Source organism: Phyllobates terribilis, unplaced genomic scaffold (genome assembly GCF_046119375.1).
Source record: "Phyllobates terribilis strain yellow unplaced genomic scaffold, ASM4611937v1 Scaffold_1__5_contigs__length_1240528914, whole genome shotgun sequence".
NCBI classification, from domain to species: Eukaryota; Metazoa; Chordata; class Amphibia; order Anura; family Dendrobatidae; genus Phyllobates; species Phyllobates terribilis.
The window spans coordinates 247,751,770-247,770,268 of record NW_027362761.1 but is presented as its reverse complement, the minus strand read 5'-3'; the positions used below and the strand labels follow the sequence as shown (position 1 = coordinate 247,770,268).

Here is an 18,499-nt window from a genome sequence, read left to right as displayed (position 1 = left end):
GGTTTGGGTACCAGAACTTGCCCCGAACTTGACTCTGAACCCGAACCCCATAGAATCCAATGGGAACCCGAACTTTTGTGCTGTATAATGGCTGTAAAATGGTCGTAGTAATGGCTAGGGAGCTGAAAAAGGAAGCAAAATGGGGGTAAGAGCAGGACAATTGCCCTGCAAACAAATGTGGATAGAAAAATGACTTAAAATAACATAGAATAAAAAAAAATAATAACAATCTTGAACCAGGAAGCGGAGGTCCAAATGAAGGAAGAGGTGGACTTGGACGTGTAGGTGGAAGAGGCGGAGGAAGAGGTAGCCATTAGCCAACATTGTTTTGGGGTTTCATTTTTCTTTGCTTTTTTTTGTCTTTGTCATTGTTTTTTTTTTGTTTTACTTAAATTTGGTGAAGCCTCAAAATATTGGGAATGGCAAATAGAACGAACAAACTGCGGTGGAGTATAACAATGGCTGGGTACGGCTGGTATACTTCACTAGCCAGCCAAAGGTACGGACAAGTCCTGTGGGATGCCTTCGAAGGCTGTGGACAGTCAAATGTGCCTGTCTGTGATCACCCTCCTTGCCGTGCTAAACACATGTTCCAACAGTACACCTGTCTCAGGGCAGGATAGCACCTCCAAGGCACTAAGGGCAAGCTCAGGCCATGTGTCCAATTTGAAGACCCAGAAGTTAAATGGGGCAGACCTATCACTCAGTGCATGGAGATGTGTGGACATGTACTCTTCCACCATGTTGTTGAAACGCTGCCTCCTGCTAATACAGACCATATCAGATGGTGGTGCTGGATGTTGTGGCATGCTGAGGAACGTTTTCCACATTTCAGCCAGGCTAACTCTCCCATAGTGTCGGTGCACCAGCTGCATTGGCGACTTCCTCCCCTGCATTGTTATTCCACTGAGCCCCCGCTCTCAGGTGGGAATACTGCCAGTAGTGTGTCTACCTGTGGGTGCTTGTATTCACGCATTTTCCGATCCTGCTCCAGTGATGGAAGTAAAGATGGTTCATTGTCCAGCAGGGTGGCCACCCAGTAATCAGCACTGGCAACAATAGGGGCAACTCGGCGGTCATTGCACAGGCACAGCAGCATGTATTGACTCTTGTGTGCTAGGCTGCCCAGAGGCAGTGATAAGCTGTCCTCGATGGTTGGTGTATGATCTAGGTCCTCTGTATCCCACCATCCCCCCAGCCACACTACAGTGATGCCCGTGAGCTGCTTTGAGTGCCACCCTGCTGGGAACACTGTTCCTCCTCCTCCTTCTCATCCTCCAAAACTGTCTCCTGGCTGGACAGTTGTGTACCTGGCCGCTGTTCGTACAGGAACCCACCCTCTGAGCCATGTGTGGATGCCTGATAGCGGTGTGGATGGTCCCTGTTTCTCCTGTGCTACCACCTCATACATCATCGCCTGAAGCGTTTTTTCAAGCAGGCATAAAAGTGGGATAATAACGCTGATGATGGCATTATCAGCGTTGGCCTTGTTGGTGAAGTATTTGAAGCAGTGCAACATGACACACACATTCCGTATGGAGGTCCCCTCGTTGGTCGTGTAGTGGTGTTGTTCAGCAGAGCGACTTTCGAGTGCGTGCTGCAGCTGAAACTCCACTATTGCCTGCTGCTGCTTGCACAGTCTCTCCAGCATATGCAAGGTGGAGTTCCAGTGTATGAAGAGGGATGCAGGACAGGCGAGACACAGCCGGGTCAGAGCAAGAACAGGGACAGACACGATAGTCACTTCAGTACCTTTTACTGATGGAAATTCAGGCACGTCCCGGAGCACTGTAGGGTGAAGGGTGCATGTCAGGATCCTCCCCAATGAGCGGGTTTTGGGCCTCCTGTTTGTTGCCTCTGCGTAGTAAGTTTCTGACCTGCCTGGAGCTAGGCCTAACTTTGTCTCTGTCCTGCGCTGGCTGACCTTGTGGTAGGGCCTTTTCTTGGAGTACACGCACCTTAGCTGCGGGCCTATGTGTCTCCCGGCTCTGTTACGTATCAGCACTTTAGCGATCTTGGGACTTGTAGTTCTCCAGGGATTCCGGTTATACCTTACTGGGTCATAGAGATCCCGGTAAACTTCGGACCCGGTGTCCGGTAAATGCTTCGGGGTGAGCTAGTTAAGCTCCTCTGCCCCCTATGTGCTAACTCTCCACTCGCCTTCGGCCTACTCGGGCCCTCACTAGGCTACTCAGTCTAACGGCAGCTTGCCGCGCTTCACCGATCTTATGGCGCCCGCACACCTAAAGCTCACTGCTCTGAGCTACAACTGAGTCTGGACTGTGCTCCACTGCAGGCTAACCTCTCTCAGGCTTCTCTACTGCAGGAACTCTTTGTCGACTCCAGTCTAGACCAACACTCCTTGCTGCCAGGCTCCACATTCCCTATTTATCTATCCCTAACGGCTCCCTCTAGTGGTCTGAGGTGGAAGGTGGAGATGTGTGAATGGTTATGGGGGACTCTTGTGGAGGAATCCATCAATGCACTCTTCCAGGATCTGTGATACCAAGCGCAGCTGGGCGTCACAGGTACGTCACATATGAGGTGGTGAGTGGGAAGGCAGAAATGATACTGCAGCGCAGAAAGACAAGCACCAGAGTGAGAACACCAAAAGTGCGCACAGACGGCCTGCACTTTCAGCAGCAGTTCTGATATCTCAGGGCAATTTTTAAGGAAGCTCTGCATCACCAAATTCAGCATATGTGCCAGGCAAGGGATGTGCATCAAACTGGCTAGGCCCAGAGCTGCTACGAGATTTTGCATGTTATCGCACACCACCAGGCCGGGTTTGAGGTCCATCGGTCTGTTATTTGATCCCTGTCCACAGCTCATGTGCGGTGTGGAATTCTTCCCCCAAACAGATGAGTTGTAAACAGCCTGCTGTCGTTTCCCCTGGCTGTGCTGACGTTGGTGGTGTAGGTGTTACACTTGCCAGATGAGAAGGCGGTGGAGGAAGTGGAGTAGAAGGAGGAGGCAACATAGACAGAGAAACGTCCAGCAATCTTTGGTGGTGGTAGGACATGCGCCAGAATGCCTTTTGCCTCAGACCCAGTCGCCACTAAATTTTGTCTCCAACATGTGTGGCAGGGCATACATGGCTCACCTGGAAAAGTAGTGGCGGCTGGGAAGCACATCTTGTGGGACAGCCACTGCCATAAGATTTTTGAAAATGTCCGTCTCCACCAGTCGGAATGGTAGCATTTCAAAGGCCAGGAATTTAAAAATGCTGTTATTCAGGCCCAGGGTCTTGGGGAGGTAGGGGGGTACTTTCTCTTTCTCTCCAGCGTTTTGGGAATGGACAGCTAAACGCTTCCATTGAATAGTGTGGAGATGCACGGTGACACTGCTGGTGGTGGATGTGCTGTCACATCCCCTCTTGTGGTGGCAGGTGGCCTTGTTGATTTGGAGTGGGAGGAAGAGGTGAGACCACAGCAGAAGAGGGAGCAGGAGGAGCCTTAGATCTTTTCTGTTTATTCAGGTGTGTCCTCCATTCTAGCTTGTGGTTTGAATTTTGCTGCCTCGTCATGCAGGTGGTGCTCAGGTTCAGAAAATGTATGCCTCGCTTCAGGCGTTGATGGCACAGCATGCAAACCACTCATCTCTTGTCATAAATTAGTGTGTATAGGGAGTAGAGAAGAATAGCTGTCAGCTTAAAGGGAACCTGTCACCCGGTTTTTGTTACCCAATCTGAAAACAGCATAATGTATGGACAGAGACACTGATTCCAGCTAAGTATCACTTACTGGGTTGCTTGCTGTCATTTTGATAAAATCCCTGTTTTATCTGCTGCAGATCTACCAGTTACCTGAGCGTTGAGCTCTGTATAACCTGCCTTTGCACATTGTACACAGAAAGCTGCCAGTCAATGGTGGGGATGGGGTTATACAGAGCTCATGAATATGGATGAATACACGGTAGCAGTTTTACTATTCCTCTAATGATGATCTCCTGTGATAAAACAGTGATTTTATCAAAACTACAGCAAGTAGCCCAGTAAGTGGCACATCATTGGAATCAGAATTTCTGTCTCTACCTTGTGCAGCTCTCAGATTACATGGCAAAAACCATATACCCTTTAACAAGTGCTTGGCTATATTTGGTATCATAGCACCTTGACATTCACCTTAATATATAAAAGTCTATCAAATAATGTATGCCTTAGTTATAAATTTGGCACATGCTCAGTCTAAAGCTGGCTATACATATAAGATATTTATCTGCTGACCATTGTCAGATCCAGCTAAATCTAATGCAATCTACTAAATTTAACAGCATATCTTACTAATCAAAATCTGCTAAAATTGCACCACCTTGATATCTTAAAGAGGCCGGTAATTATGTACCGGGTGTAAATGCTGCTGTTATCCCGGATCGGGCATCTTTTTATTTTTCGTTCCTGCACCTCTCCATTCCCTAGATATGGCCCCCTCTTCTCTATATGCAAATCTAGTCTATCATAGAGAAAAGTAGAGGACTACAACCATTTGGCTAAAAAGACTAAATTTAGATACAAATAAGAAGGGGCATATCGCAAGAACAGAGAAGAAAAAGCGTTACCAAATTCAGGAAAATAGCAGCTATTCAGCCATCATCTCCCCCTTATAGCCGCAGATGGTGCTAAGCTCCGCACCCTGATGTTAATCTGTTAAATGCTGCTGTCAATCTCCTGGATGGAGCGCCATTCTAATTGCCCATAGTTTATCCCACAACACGATTGCTGAGTGCCTGTCCGTTGGCACAAGAGCCTTTGATCTGCTGAAGACCCCCATGCCTGTCATGACAGTTCTCCTTTTGCTCTTTTGTTTCTGAATTGTATAGGGAGCTCCCCATATAATTTTTTGGACTATCTTCCCTGATTCTGTCCATTATTCTGAAAATGTTATATTTAATACTCTGGTATTGCAGTATATGGTACAAACGATAAGACGATTGTTTCTACAAATCCCCTTAGGGGATTAAAAAATACAAGCAAAAATAAAAAAAAGTCCCCCATTTCCTCTACTAAAAATAAAGGAAAAAATGAAAAAATACACCTATGTAGTATCACTGTGTCTGTAAAATAAAAATCTGTATATTTTTACGAATTTCAGAAATTTTTTCACAACTAAACTATAAACTATACATGTGTGGTATCACCCTCAGGCCACGGCCCCACTATCAGTATTTGGTCAGTATTATGATCAGTATTTTTCTCAGTAGTGGGAGCCAAAACCAGGTGAGGAACAATCAGAGAAAAGGTATAATAGAAACAAGTCACCAATTCTGCATTTATCACCCACTCCTGGTTTTGTCTCCTGCTCCTGAGAAAAAATACTGACCCAATACTGACCAAATACTGATAGTGGGGCCGCGGCCTAATTGTACTAACCTTGCCAAATACGTTGCCAATTCATTTTTACTGCATAATGGATACTGTAAAAATAAAAACCCCAAAACAACAATTTTACAATTGCGTTTTTTTGCAGTTTCGCCCCATGTTCTAGTAGGTCACATGATAATGCTTTCCCTGATATAACAGATAAAGGTATTAACTAAGCATTGACAACCCCTTTTATTTTAGCTGTGAATTTGTGTTTTTGTTTAGTCATCCGTCTTTCTAGACCACTTACATGGTGTAATGAAAAATATCCTGCAAATGTATCACTATTGTTCTGTTCTTATTTTCACAGTTTCAAGAAAGCCGTCATCTCTATCAATCGCCATCGAAAAGGTAAAAACAATCTTGTTTAATTTTTCCAGAGTAGTTTAATCCTTCCCGACATGACAATTTTTTTCTTTCGGCGCACTCTTGCTTTTTTTTTTATCATCCTTTTTTCCAAAGGCCATAGCTTTTTTTTCCATCTACAAAGTCGTACAAGAGGTTGGTTTTCGTGGGATGAATGACAGTATTTATTTTACCATATACAGTGTCATGTAAAAGTTTGGGCACCCCTGGTCAAAATTACTGTTATTGTGAACAGTTAAGTAAGTTGAAGATGAAATGATCTCTGAAAGGCTTGAAGTTAAAGATGACACATTTCCTTTGTATTTTAGGCAAAAAAATGTATTGTCATTCTTTACATTTTAAAAATTACAAAAAGGAAAATTGGCCAATGCAAAAGTTTGGGCACCCTTGGAGATTTGTGTGCTGAGATAACCTTGACTAAGGTTTCACACCTTAATTAGCTTGTTGGGGTTATGGCTTGTTCACTATCATCGTTATGAAAGGCCAGGTGATGCAAATTTCCCAGCTTTATAAAAACCCAGCCTCCTCTAACCTTGTGCCAAAAAATAGCAGCCATGGGTTCTTCTAAGCAGCTGCCTAGCACTCTGAAAATGAAAATGGTGGAGGTCCACAAAGCAGAAGAAGGCTATATGAACATATCAAAGCGTTTTCAAGTTGCCCTTTCCTGAGTTCGAAATGTAATTAAGAAATGGCAGTTAACAGGAGCAGTGGAGGTCAAGATAAAGTCTGGAAGACCAAGAAAAATTTCAGTGAGAGCAGCTCGTAGGATTGCTAGAGAGGCAAATCAGAACCCCCGCTTGACTGTAAAAGACCTTCAGAAAGATTTAGCAGACTCTGGAGTTGTGGTACATTGCTTTAGTGTTCAGAGACACAAATATGGCCTTCATGGAAGAGTCATCAGAAGAAAACCTTTCCTGCGTCCTCACCATAAAATTCAGCGTCAGAAGTATGCAAAAGAATATCTAAACAAGCCTGATGCATTTTGGAAACAAGTCCTGTGGACCGATGAAGTTAAAATAGAATTCTTTGGTCACAATGATCAAAGGTATGTGTGGAGATAAAAGAGCACAAAATTTTTAGGAAAAGAAAGTCTCGCCAACCATTAAGCATGCAGGTGGATCAATCATGCTTTGGGGTTGTGTTGCAGCCAATGTCAAGGGGAACATTTCAAGGGTAAAGGGAAGAATGGATTCAATGAAATTTCAACAAATTCTTGATACAAACATAAAAAACATAACACCATCTGTAATAAAGCTGAAGTTGAAAAGAGGATGGCTTCTACAAATAGATAATGATCCTAAACACACGTCAAAATCCACAATTGACTACCTCAAAAGGAGCAAGCTGAAGGTTTTACAATGCCCTCACAGTCCCCTGATCTGAAGATCATTGAAAATCTCTGGCTAGACCTCAAAATAGCAGTGCATGCAAGGCGACCCAGGAATCTCTCAGAACTGGAAGAATTTTCCAAGGAAGAATGGATGAAAATCCCTCAAAACAAGAATTGAAAGACTCTTGTCTGGCTACAAAAAGCCTTTGCAATCTGTGATACTTTCAAAAGGGGGTGCTACTAGGTACTAACCATACAGGGTGCCCAAACTTTTGCAATTGCCCATTTTCCTTTTTTGTCATTTTTAAAATGTAAAAGATGAAAATATATATTTTTTTGACTAAAATACAAAAGAAATGTGTCATCTTTAACTTTAGGCCTTTTAGAGATCATTTCATTTCCAAATTGCTTAAGTGTTCACAATAACAGTAATTTTGACCAGGGGTGCCCAAACTTTTACATGCCACTGTAATTTGCTGAAAAATGTCCAAAAAAATTCTAAGTGGGATGAAATGGTAAAAAAAACGCAATTCCACCATTGTTGTTTGGATTTCGCTTTTACAGCTTTCATTGTACGGAAAAATGATAACATGATAATTCAGGTTGTAGAGTGATACCAAACTTGTATAGATTTTTATTATTTTAGTAAATGAAAAACGTCATCACTTTGTACAAAAAAAAGGCTTTTGTTGCTACAGTGGGGAAAAAAGTATTTAGTCAACCACCAATTGTGCAAGTTCTCCCACTTAAAAAGATGAGAGAGGCCTGTAATTGACATCATAGGTAGACCTCAACTATGAGAGACAAAATGAGAAAACAAATCCTGAAAATCACATTGTCTCATTTGGAAAGAAATGTTTTTCAAATTTTGGTGGAAAATAAGTATTTGGTCAATTACAAACAAGCAAGATTTCTGGCTCTCACAGGCCTGTAACTTCTTCTTTAAGTGACTACTCTGTCCTCCACTCATTACCTGTAGTACTGGCACCTGTTTGAACTTGTTATCAGTATAAAAGACACCTGTCCACAACCTCAAACAGTCACACTCCAAACTCCACTATGGTGAAGACCAAAGAGCTGTCAAAGGACACCAGAAACAAAATTGTAGCCCTGCACCAGGCTGGGAAGACTGAATCTGCAAAAGGCAAGCAGCTTGGTGTGAAGAAATCAACTGTGGGAGCAATAATTAGAAAATGGAAGACATACAAGGCCACTAATAATCTCCCTCGATCGGGGGCTCCACACAAGATCGCACCCCGTGGGGTCAAAATGATCTCAGGACTGTGAGCAAAAATCCCAGAACCACACGGGGGGACCTAGTGAATGACCTGCAGAGAGCTGGGACCAGCGTTACACAGGCTACCATCAGTAACACACTAGGCCACCAGGGACTCAGATCCTGTAGTGCCAGATGTGTACCCCTGCTTAAGCCATTACATGTCCAGGCCTGTCTGAAGTTTGCTAGAGAGCATTTGGATGATCCAGAAGAGTATTGTGAGAATGTCATATGGTCAGATGAAACCAAAGTAGAACTGTTTGGTAGAAACACAACTCGTCGTGTTTGGAGGAGAAAGAATGCATCCAAAGAACACCATACCTACTGTGAAGCATGGGGGTGGCAACATCATGCTTTGGGGCTGTTTCTCTGCCAAGGGACCAGGACGACTGATCCGTGTACATGAAAGAATGAATGGGGCCATGTATTGTGAGATTTTGAGTGCAAACCTCCTTCCATCAGCAAGGGCGTGGCTGAGTCTTTCAGCATGACAATGATCCCAAACACATCGCCAGGGCAATGAAGGAGTGGCTTCGTAAGAAGCATTTCAAGGTCCTGGAGTGGCCTAGCCAGTCTCCAGATCTAAACCCTATAGAAAACCTTTGGAGGGAGTTGAAAGTCCGTGTTGCCCAGCGACAGCCCCAAAACATCACTGCTCTAGAGGAGATCTGCATGGAGGAATGGGCCAACATACCAGCAACAGTGTGTGCCAACCTTGTGAAGACTTACAGAAAACGTTTGACCCCTGTCATTGCCAGCAAAGGATATAGAACAAAGTATTGAGATGAACTTTTGTAATTGACCAAATGCTTATTTTCCACCAAAATTTGAAAAAAAATTCTTTCCAAATGAGACAATGTGATTTTCAGGATTTGTTTTCTCATTTTGTCTCTCATAGTTGAGGTCTACCTATGATGTCAATTACAGGCCTCTCTCATCTTTCTAAGTGGGAGAACTTGCACAATTGGTGGCTGACTAAATACTTTTTTTCCCACTGTATTTTCTGAGAAAAATAACTTTTTTATTTTTCCTTTGATGGAGGTGTTTTAGGGGGGTGACCAGCTGTAGTTTCTAATACTATTTTGGGGTATACAGAATGGTTTAATTGCTTTTTGTTGCATTCATTTAGATTGAAAAATGCCAATTCTGGCATTTTACAGTTTGGGTATATTAACTGAATATTTTGACCAATTAGAACTTTATAGGTGTGGTGATACCAAACACGTTTTAATTTTTACACTTTATCATAAAATGTACGGCAAACAACAAAAAGTAAGTGGGTTCAAATGATGAAAAAAAAACAAAATTTTGCTATTGCTTTTTTTTGTTCTAAAGATAAACTACAAACGGAAACCAGATAGGGCCCATATATATCAATGGGATACTAATTACTTTGATCTATTTTGTCCATCTGTTCTAAACGGTACAGACAAGCAGAAAAGATAAATGGATGTGGAAACCGCTAACATTTTAAAATAATGGTTGCAGAGGTGTAGATTCCCTTTGAGAGATGACTTCCGTTTTCATCTACTTCTGCATTAACATAATTGATCGTCCTATGGATAACTGATGTCCATGGCTCTTCTCGAGTGCTGTAAATAGACAATGTATTTTGTTCTCACAGGAGGCTGATGCTGAGGACAACGCTATGAACTTCTCCACTTTCCATTCTAAGAATGTCCATGAAGGAGAGTTGGCCTTGAATTCCTCAACGCTTTAGGAAGGAAATTAATGTGCTGCATCTGTATATATTGGTTTAATACATTCTATAGATCTATTAACTAAACTATTTTTTTTACTAATAATAGGTTAACAATGTATAAGCTAAAGAAAAATTCCAGCCATTGCATGATGTTACATTGATGAAAGCCATAGAGCACCAGTGATGATGATGAGAACTGGAAAGTGCACAACAGAAAGAAGAAGCACCGACTCCATTGTCATTTTGCACCCGTTCAATTAAAGGGGTTATCCAGGACTTTAACATTGATGGTTTATTCTTAGGCTAGGGTCACACAACCTTATTTTCTCCCATCCGAGAGAATTGGGCCCATTGTGCTAATCACACTCTGACCAGAGTTTGATCCGAGTTTCAGCATACAATTCTCTCAGATGAGAAGATGTATAAAAAAATGTCATCATCTTCTCCATTCTGTCAGTCGGTGAAAATCACACTGCACTCAGATGTCACTCAAGTGCAGTCCGATGTTTTCCACTCACTCATTGACCTTGCATTGCCGAGTGCGATCCGAATATTGGATCAAACTCATGCATGCTGTGCTCTTTTCCTTGGACTGGCTCGGTCCGAGGAAAAAATTGGACATGTACTAGCCTCCATAGCATAACATTGGTTGGGTGTGATCTGATGTTTTGTGGGATCGTACTCGGACCGAAAATAAGGGCATGTGCACAAGCCCTTAGGATTGGTCATCAATGTCTGATTGGTGGGGGTGTGACACCTGGCACCCCCATTGATCAGCTATTCCCTGTGCCAGAACTGCTCAGTTGCAGAGCTCCACAGCACAGCCCCATCACCCAGGGCCGGCTCCAGGTTTTTCTGGGCCCGGGGCGAAAGAGTCTCAGTGGGCCCCTTTAACACATACCACGATTCATGATGCAGAGATACGGCGGAGAAATATATATATATATATATAGTACAATGCAAAGATTTCACTTCTTACATTACATGAGTGATATCTATTGTAAATTCCACGATAGCTCAGAAACCGGTGAATCGCTCCACACAGAATACTGGCCCCCATATAAGGCTCCATACGGAATACTGGCCCCCATATAAGGCTCCATACGGAATACTGGCCCCCATATAAGGCCCCATACGGAATACTGGCCCCCATATAAGGCCCCATAAGGAATACTGGCCCCCATATAACGCTTCATACGGAATACTGGCCCCCATATAAGGCCCCATATGGAATACTGGCCCCCATATAAGGCCCCATAAGGAATACTGGCCCCCATATAAGGCCCCATAAGGAATACTGGCCCCCATATAAGGCTCCATACAGAATACTGGCCCCTATATAACGCTCCATACAGGATACTGGTCCCCTTATAAAGTTCCATACAGGATACTGGCCCCCATATAACGCTCCATATAGGATACTGGTCCCCTTATAAAACTCCATACAGGATACTGGCCCCCATATAACGCTCCATACAGGATACTGGCCCCCATATAATGCTGCATGCAGGCTGTTACCCCCCACATAATGCCCCATACAGGCTGTCCCCCCCTTATAATGCTCCATGCAGGCTGTTACCCCCCACATAATGCCCCATACAGGCTGTCCCCCCCTTTTAATGCTCTATGCAGGCTGTTACCCCCCACATAATGCCCCATACAGGCTGCCCACCCCCCTTATAATGCTCCATGCAGGCTGTTCCCCCCACATAATGCACTATGCAGGCTGTCCCCCCCCCCTTATAATGCCCCATGCAGGCTGTCACCCCCTCTCTCTATAATGCCCCATGCAGGATGTCACCCCCTATCTTTATAATGCCCCATGCAGGATGTCACCCCCCCCCTTTATAATGCCCCATGCAGGATGCCACCCCCTCTCTTTATAATGCTCCATGCAGGCTGTTCCCCCCACATAATGCACTATGCAGGCTGTCCCCCCCCCCTTATAATGCCCCATGCAGGCTGTCACCCCCTCTCTCTATAATGCCCCATGCAGGATGTCACCCCCTATCTTTATAATGCCCCATGCAGGATGTCACCCCCCCCCTTTATAATGCCCCATGCAGGATGCCACCCCCTCTCTTTATAATGCCCCATGCAGGCTGTCACCCCCTCTCTCTATAATGCCCCATGCAGGATGTCACCCCCTATCTTTATAATGCCCCATGCAGGATGTCACCCCCCCCCTTTATAATGCCCCATGCAGGATGCCACCCCCTCTCTTTATAATGCCCCATGCAGGCTGTTCCCCACCTTATAATGCCCCATGCAGGATGTCACACCCTCTCTTTATACTGCCCCATGCAGGATGCCACCCCCCCTCTTTATAATGCCCCATGCAGGATGCCACCCCCCTTTTATAATGCCCCATGCAGGATGCCACCCCCCCTCTTTATAATGCCCCATGCAGGATGTCACACCCCCCCCCCTCTTTATAATGCCCCATGCAGGATGTCACACCCCCCCTCTTTATAATGCCCCATGCAGGATGTCACACCCCCCCTCTTTATAATGCCCCATGCAGGATGCCACCCCCCCTCTTTATAATGCCCCATGCAGGATGCCACCCCCCCTCTTTATTATGCCCCATGCCTCCATACATTAAAAAAAAAAAATCAAATACTCACCTCCCTCCTCCTCACCTGCTACCTGCTGCCCGCTGCTCGGGTTCGGACTCCAGTGTTGTCGGCGTCTTCCCGCTCTGGCTCCCTGTGACGGCTCAGGGGAGGGCGCGGTGTAAAGACGTCACCGCACCCTCTGACCTGAGACGTCACAGGGAGCACGCACCAGGAAGACAGTGGATATGCGGAGGCACGGGGAGAGGTAAGTATCCGGCTGCCGGGGCCCTGAGCAAGAGGCGGAGAAGGGCGGGCACTGACACCGCTCTCCTCCGCCCATAGCCCAGCGGGGTGCCCGACTGCCAGTGGGCCCCTCTGCCTGCTCAGGGCCCCGGCACTTGCCCGGTTGCGCCGGGTGCTGACGTCGGCCCTGCCGTCACCTGTAGTGGGGTCGCAGTTGAGTACGCCATATCTGCCGCCCCCTATTTGAATAAATAGGGGGCGGATGTGCAGTACTTGGCTGCGGCTACTATTATTATTTATTTTTACAGTACCATTGATTCCATGGTGCTGTACATGAGAAGGGGTTAAATACAGGATACAAATATAAAATACAGTGAACAGACTAACAATGACAGGCTGATATAGAGGGAAGAGGACCCTGCCCTTGTGGGCTTCTATTGATGTAGCTGTGCTGTGTAGCTCCGCAACTGAGCAGTTCCAAGAACAGCAGATCGGCGGGGGTGTTAGGGGTCACACCCCCACAGATCAGAAATGGATGACCTATCCTAAGGATAAGCCATCAATGTTACAGTCCTGGACAACCCCTTTAATTACTTCCAGTCTTTACTTTAGATAACAGCTACATTCTCCTCCCTCCCCTATGTTGAAGCCATGGTATAATAACGTTTACAGTGAGCACAAAGCTTTTAATATTTCAGTTAGAAGAAATAAACAATTAATATTTAATTGATATGTTATTTTTAGTTTTCCAATTAAAGAAAGAGTGTTAAAGGGATATTCTGGTTTTGAAAACACATTTTCATGTATGATATTAGGAAATCGTAAAAACATGGGGACTCATGTTCAGGATTCTCCTCTCTTGTCCTGGAGAGGAGAGAAAGTTGTTGTTATTACTAGTTATTCTTGGGAAATATTTCTGTTGTCTGAAAAGGGGACAATATACTGTATATATTTTATAGATTTTATTTATTTCTGTTGCTTATGACGCGCCCCCTGGGCCATGTGTGTGCGGGGATACCCGGAACCGGACCTCTTGTAGATGCTGGGGGTTGTAGTCTCCGTGGCGGCGATCCGGTCCGTGCCCAGGGCGGTCAAACCAAATGGCAGTCTATAAGCTGAATGTCCGACTACGCCACCCGTGGATTGCGGTCAGAGTGAACCACCGCTGCAGGGCAGACCGCTGAGGCTGGTGTTGTGGGTGCAGCAGAGGATAGTATAACTCCCCACGGGAGGAGTATAGCCTCAGGGCAGCAAGTGCGAATGTTGGTGGTGATGGTGCGCGGGAGCAGCAGTAACACACAGAGTCTGTCATGCAATTCAGGGTCTTTACTCACAGTTCTTTATCCATGTTACTACAGCTGGTCATAACATTCCACGTCGCACTGTGCTCACCAGGTGAGGGGCTCGGCCTACTCCCAGATAACTTTGGAGCGTTTCACAGGACCCCCTTTGTGTGTCCTTTCTCTGGCCTGTCATACCCCGCCAGTGACCTCGCTTCTGTCCGGGTGCCTCGGGCCTTCTCTGGTAAACCTTGGCGCCAGTTTCCCTGACCCTATGTGGTGCCTTCCTAGCGGGTGTAGCGAGGGGCTGCGCCACATGAAATGTCACAGCCTCCGGTTTCTAGCTGAGGGTAGTTCCCCGCCTTCACTAGTTTCGGGGACCAGTCTCCCCCTTTTGGCCTGACCCTTCTACGGAGGTAGATTCGGGCGTGAGGTGGCGACTCGCCGGTCCACACCCCTGGGGTCCCTTCGTTCCTTGTTCCTGGAGCCTCCTCCGCTCCTCTTCCTTCCTTCTCCTTCCTTCTCTTTCCTCCAGGCTCCGGCCTCTCCCAGGCCTGCCTGCGGAGCAGAGCTCGGTCTGAGCCTTTGCTCCCTGTCCTCTCCCAACTACTCAACTGACTGACTTCACACACAACTAAGATGGTGCCCACCTTTTATACCTCCCTCTAGGTGCACCCAGAAACTGCCCTCTCCCTCCTATGCACTACAGGGTCCGCCCTTCCTCGGTGTTCCCTCCCCCCACTCCAGCCAGGGACCAGGACTGTCGTGCTCTACTTGGAGCATATCGGTCGCCCTGCCCACCGGAAATGTGGTGTAATGCATGCAGGTGTCGGGGTCCTGATCCACACTTCATCCTGACCTGGAAGTGAGATATCGCACATCTGGTTGAGATGCAATACCTCTGTAGCGACCGAACCCTCAGGGCGCTACACTTATATCTTTCTGTTTCTTATATAGTTCCAACATATTCCACAGTGCTTGGGGCTCACAATCTAAATTCCCTATCAGTATGTCTCTAGACTAAGTGTGGTAGGAAACTGGAATACACCGAGGAAAGCCACGCAAACATGGGGAGTACATGTGTGTCACCCAGGGGGATATAGGGGACTCTGTACCCGGGCCTTTTACCTTGCTTAGGATGTCACGGCAGTCGGCTCCCGGGCCCGTACTCTGGGGTCTCTCTTGAAAAAGGGGTTTTGGTGTACAGTTTGTCTCGTGACGCCACCTGTGGTTTCTGGTAATAGATACCAGCGCTGCTTCAGACCTCTGGGGCGGTTGATTGGGCAGCTAAGTTGGAACGGCTCCCCACAGGCGGAGCGGGCCCCAGGGCAGTGTAGTATAGATGATGGTGATGCTGGGGCTTGTGGTGCAGGAGAGATGGCGCAGGGGAAATAACTGACGGAGGCAGTGGAGTGCAGCCATCCGAGTTTACTCACAGTTCTGTTCAAGTTCCTCAGGTACACTGTACTGGTGTCAGCCTCCCGCGTCGCACTTTGTCTACCAGATAAGGGGTCCAGCACTTTCTCAAGTATATCAGGAGCGCTCGACGGAACCCCGTTTTCTTTATGTTCCTTACTAGACCGACTTCTCGCGCCGGGTCTTCTCCCTCCTGCCCTGCGCTTCCCCACACACAGTCCCGATCGGGTGCTCTGAAGACCCTCTGGGCAACCTGGAGTTCCCAGACCTACTTGATGCCCTTCACGGTGACTAGGGTGAGGCTGTGGCAACTGCACCATGGAAGTGCAGAAGCCTCCGGTTTTCCAGCCGGGACCTGGAGTTACACGGCTGGTCCAGGGACCGGTTCCCTTCCTGCGGCCTGATCCCTCTGACACTTGGCAGACTCGGGCGTACGGGTGCCGTCCTGCACTCACCGTACCCCCTGGGATCCCTTATGTCAATGGAGCCTTCCTCCTCTGCTCCCCTCCTGGGCCTCTATTACTAGGCCCCTTCTGGAGCAGAGCTCCTAAAGAGACTCTGCTCCCCTCCTCTCCTTGCTACTCACTCTCTGTCCTCTGCACTACTCCTCTGCCACTCTAAGATTGCTTCCCTTTTTATACCTCCTATTATGGTGCTCCCCTACTCTACATCCTCCAACCTCACCCACTACTGGTTCCCCCTCTCTTTGGTTCCCCCCACTCCAGCCAGGGAGGGGGCTCAGCAGAAACACAGTGCATCTTGCCCTTCCAGCCGGCCTGGAGTAGTGTAGTGTTGAATGTGGGTGTTGGGGTTCCGGGCAGCACTCCCTCCCTACCTGAGAGAAGGAGACACCACACCTCTGGGTGAGGTGCAGTACCTCTGTGGCGACTGAACCCTCAGGGGCGCCACACATGCAAACTCCAAACTACGGTGTTAACCACTGAGCCACCATGATATATTTAGTCAAGCAAGCCCGAAAGTGGAGGTACAGCATGGCGGTGCACAAAGGACATTGTTAGAGGCTCTGTGGAATCTGTCACACTTATTACACCGCCCACGAGCCCTCCACCCGGTAAGACTCCAGACTGGAGAACAGTGTGCCTCTGTTAGAATATTGGGCTTTTTAGAGTTATAATAGAGCTAACTCATTGGCAGCACATAGACTGAATAGTTAACGGCCTAATAAAATTATTTGACCCATTGTCATGCACGGCTGTTAGCTGTCCAGTAAAGATAGCGTTAGGGCCAATTCTTGTACTTCCTGTATGTGTGTTTCTTTTTGTACTTTTGTAAATCTTACAAAGAAGGACATATGGACATCTTTACCAGAGTACATCTTGATAAAAGCACACATTAAGAGGTTTAGGCTATGATTACATGGCAAATTTGTCCATGACACCTGTTGCACAACCAAAGTTCGCTCGGTGTTGCTGCTACATCGCAGTGAATGATGTTGCATTGTGACCATGAGGGCACTGCGACCGCGAAGAAGTCCAACCTTGCCAGATGTTTTTGCAACGTCGTCTCTTGGAACACAAATATCCTAGTTGTTTCTTGGATTAAAAAATATTTTGACAATCTTTTATTTCAGAAAAATTAAAAAGATAATTTCAAGTAACTACACGCTAATAAAACCTTTTTCAGACCAAACCTATTCCTTTTTCATCAATAAAAAACTAGGTTTGGCCTGTAACATGTAAGAAAATTATTTTATTAGCATGTAGTTTGTACCTGGAACAATCTTTATTATTTTGCCGGAATAAAGAAATATTTTTTAATCCAAAAAACGGCTGGAATATTTGTTTGTGGCCACTGTTGCTGCCATACCTTACCGAGTGGGAGCGGTTTTCTGTGCCGCGGATTAACAAGAGCCAAATTAATATGGTGGACTGCTTTGTTCCTATTATCTTACGAGGTACCCTTGGCATCGCAATGTGAACCCCTTAACTTATATTGTGCTGCGGTGTAGCAACGACATCTAGTGAATTCTGGTTTCGCAACAGGTGTCGCAGCCAACGTCGCCATGTAGCCCTAGTCTTATAATGATTTTCTTTTCCAACTAATTATATTGAATGTGCTTACCTATACATGCATGCTGACTGTTTAGCTAAGCTAGCTACTTATTGTATATAAACGCGTATATAAACAATAAAGATCAGAGCATGATAGAACCACACTACGTGTCACATTGTTCTCCGACCGCTCTTCGATATATTAGAATCGTTGGATGGACACCATTGTCAGACGGGTATCACTCTGACGCCTCCATATGGGTTTGGATTTGCTACCATTTACAACATGCAGATGCTCCCACATGTACCACAACACAGAAAGGGGTTAATGACAGTTATCAAACCTCTAGTGATTCCGCTTGGTACTAGGTTGCTCCCGCCGGACTGGTGAAGGTGTGAGCGACAGGGAAATCTGGCGCTACTGCTCTCAGGTGGACCATGAGGTGGTAGATGTCCCTGGCCTCAGTGTTAGATTTCACTGCCACATTCTTCCATAACGAATGCAAGTCATATGTCATTCCCTACTATTATTAGATAAAAATTAACCTATACCTGTCTGGTCCTTCTACACAGACAGGAGTCGCTTGTGAAACTTTTCTCTTCCTCACAGTTATATCTAGTAATGTTTTCCACTGTTTTTGCTTTTCATTACAGCCTTGCTTATTTATACCATTTATTTTTCTAGTTCTTCTGCTCATAATGCATGTAGAATATTGTATATGTTGTTTTACTCCTTAAAGCCAATAAAGTATTACTAAGAGAAAATAAGCATGTGTCTTTTTTAATAATCACATCAATAACATCTTATACGTGATTACTCATGAAGCTGAGGCTACATGGCGATTTTGGCCATATCACAGGTAGCATGGCCAAAGATCTCTATGTGTTGCTGCTATGTGGCACCCCAGGAGTCCGGTTGCCACAGTGCCATTGCCTCTCTCACAAGGGGGTGATGCC

General features: G+C 46.0%; 1 protein-coding gene across 1 annotated transcript in view; it reads left to right on the top strand.

Moving 5' to 3' along the window:
- The window catches only part of LOC141256027 (immunoglobulin superfamily member 1-like), a 100,024-nt gene extending 88,330 nt beyond the window's left edge, over nucleotides 1–11,694 (top strand). The window contains exons 16-17 of the mRNA XM_073671141.1: nucleotides 5,670–5,710; nucleotides 9,956–11,694. Of these exons, the coding sequence (XP_073527242.1) occupies nucleotides 5,670–5,710; nucleotides 9,956–10,051 (137 nt within the window). The 3' untranslated portion in view covers nucleotides 10,052–11,694. The remainder of the gene's footprint in view (nucleotides 1–5,669; nucleotides 5,711–9,955) is intronic.
- Nucleotides 11,695–18,499: the final 6,805 nt, after the last annotated feature.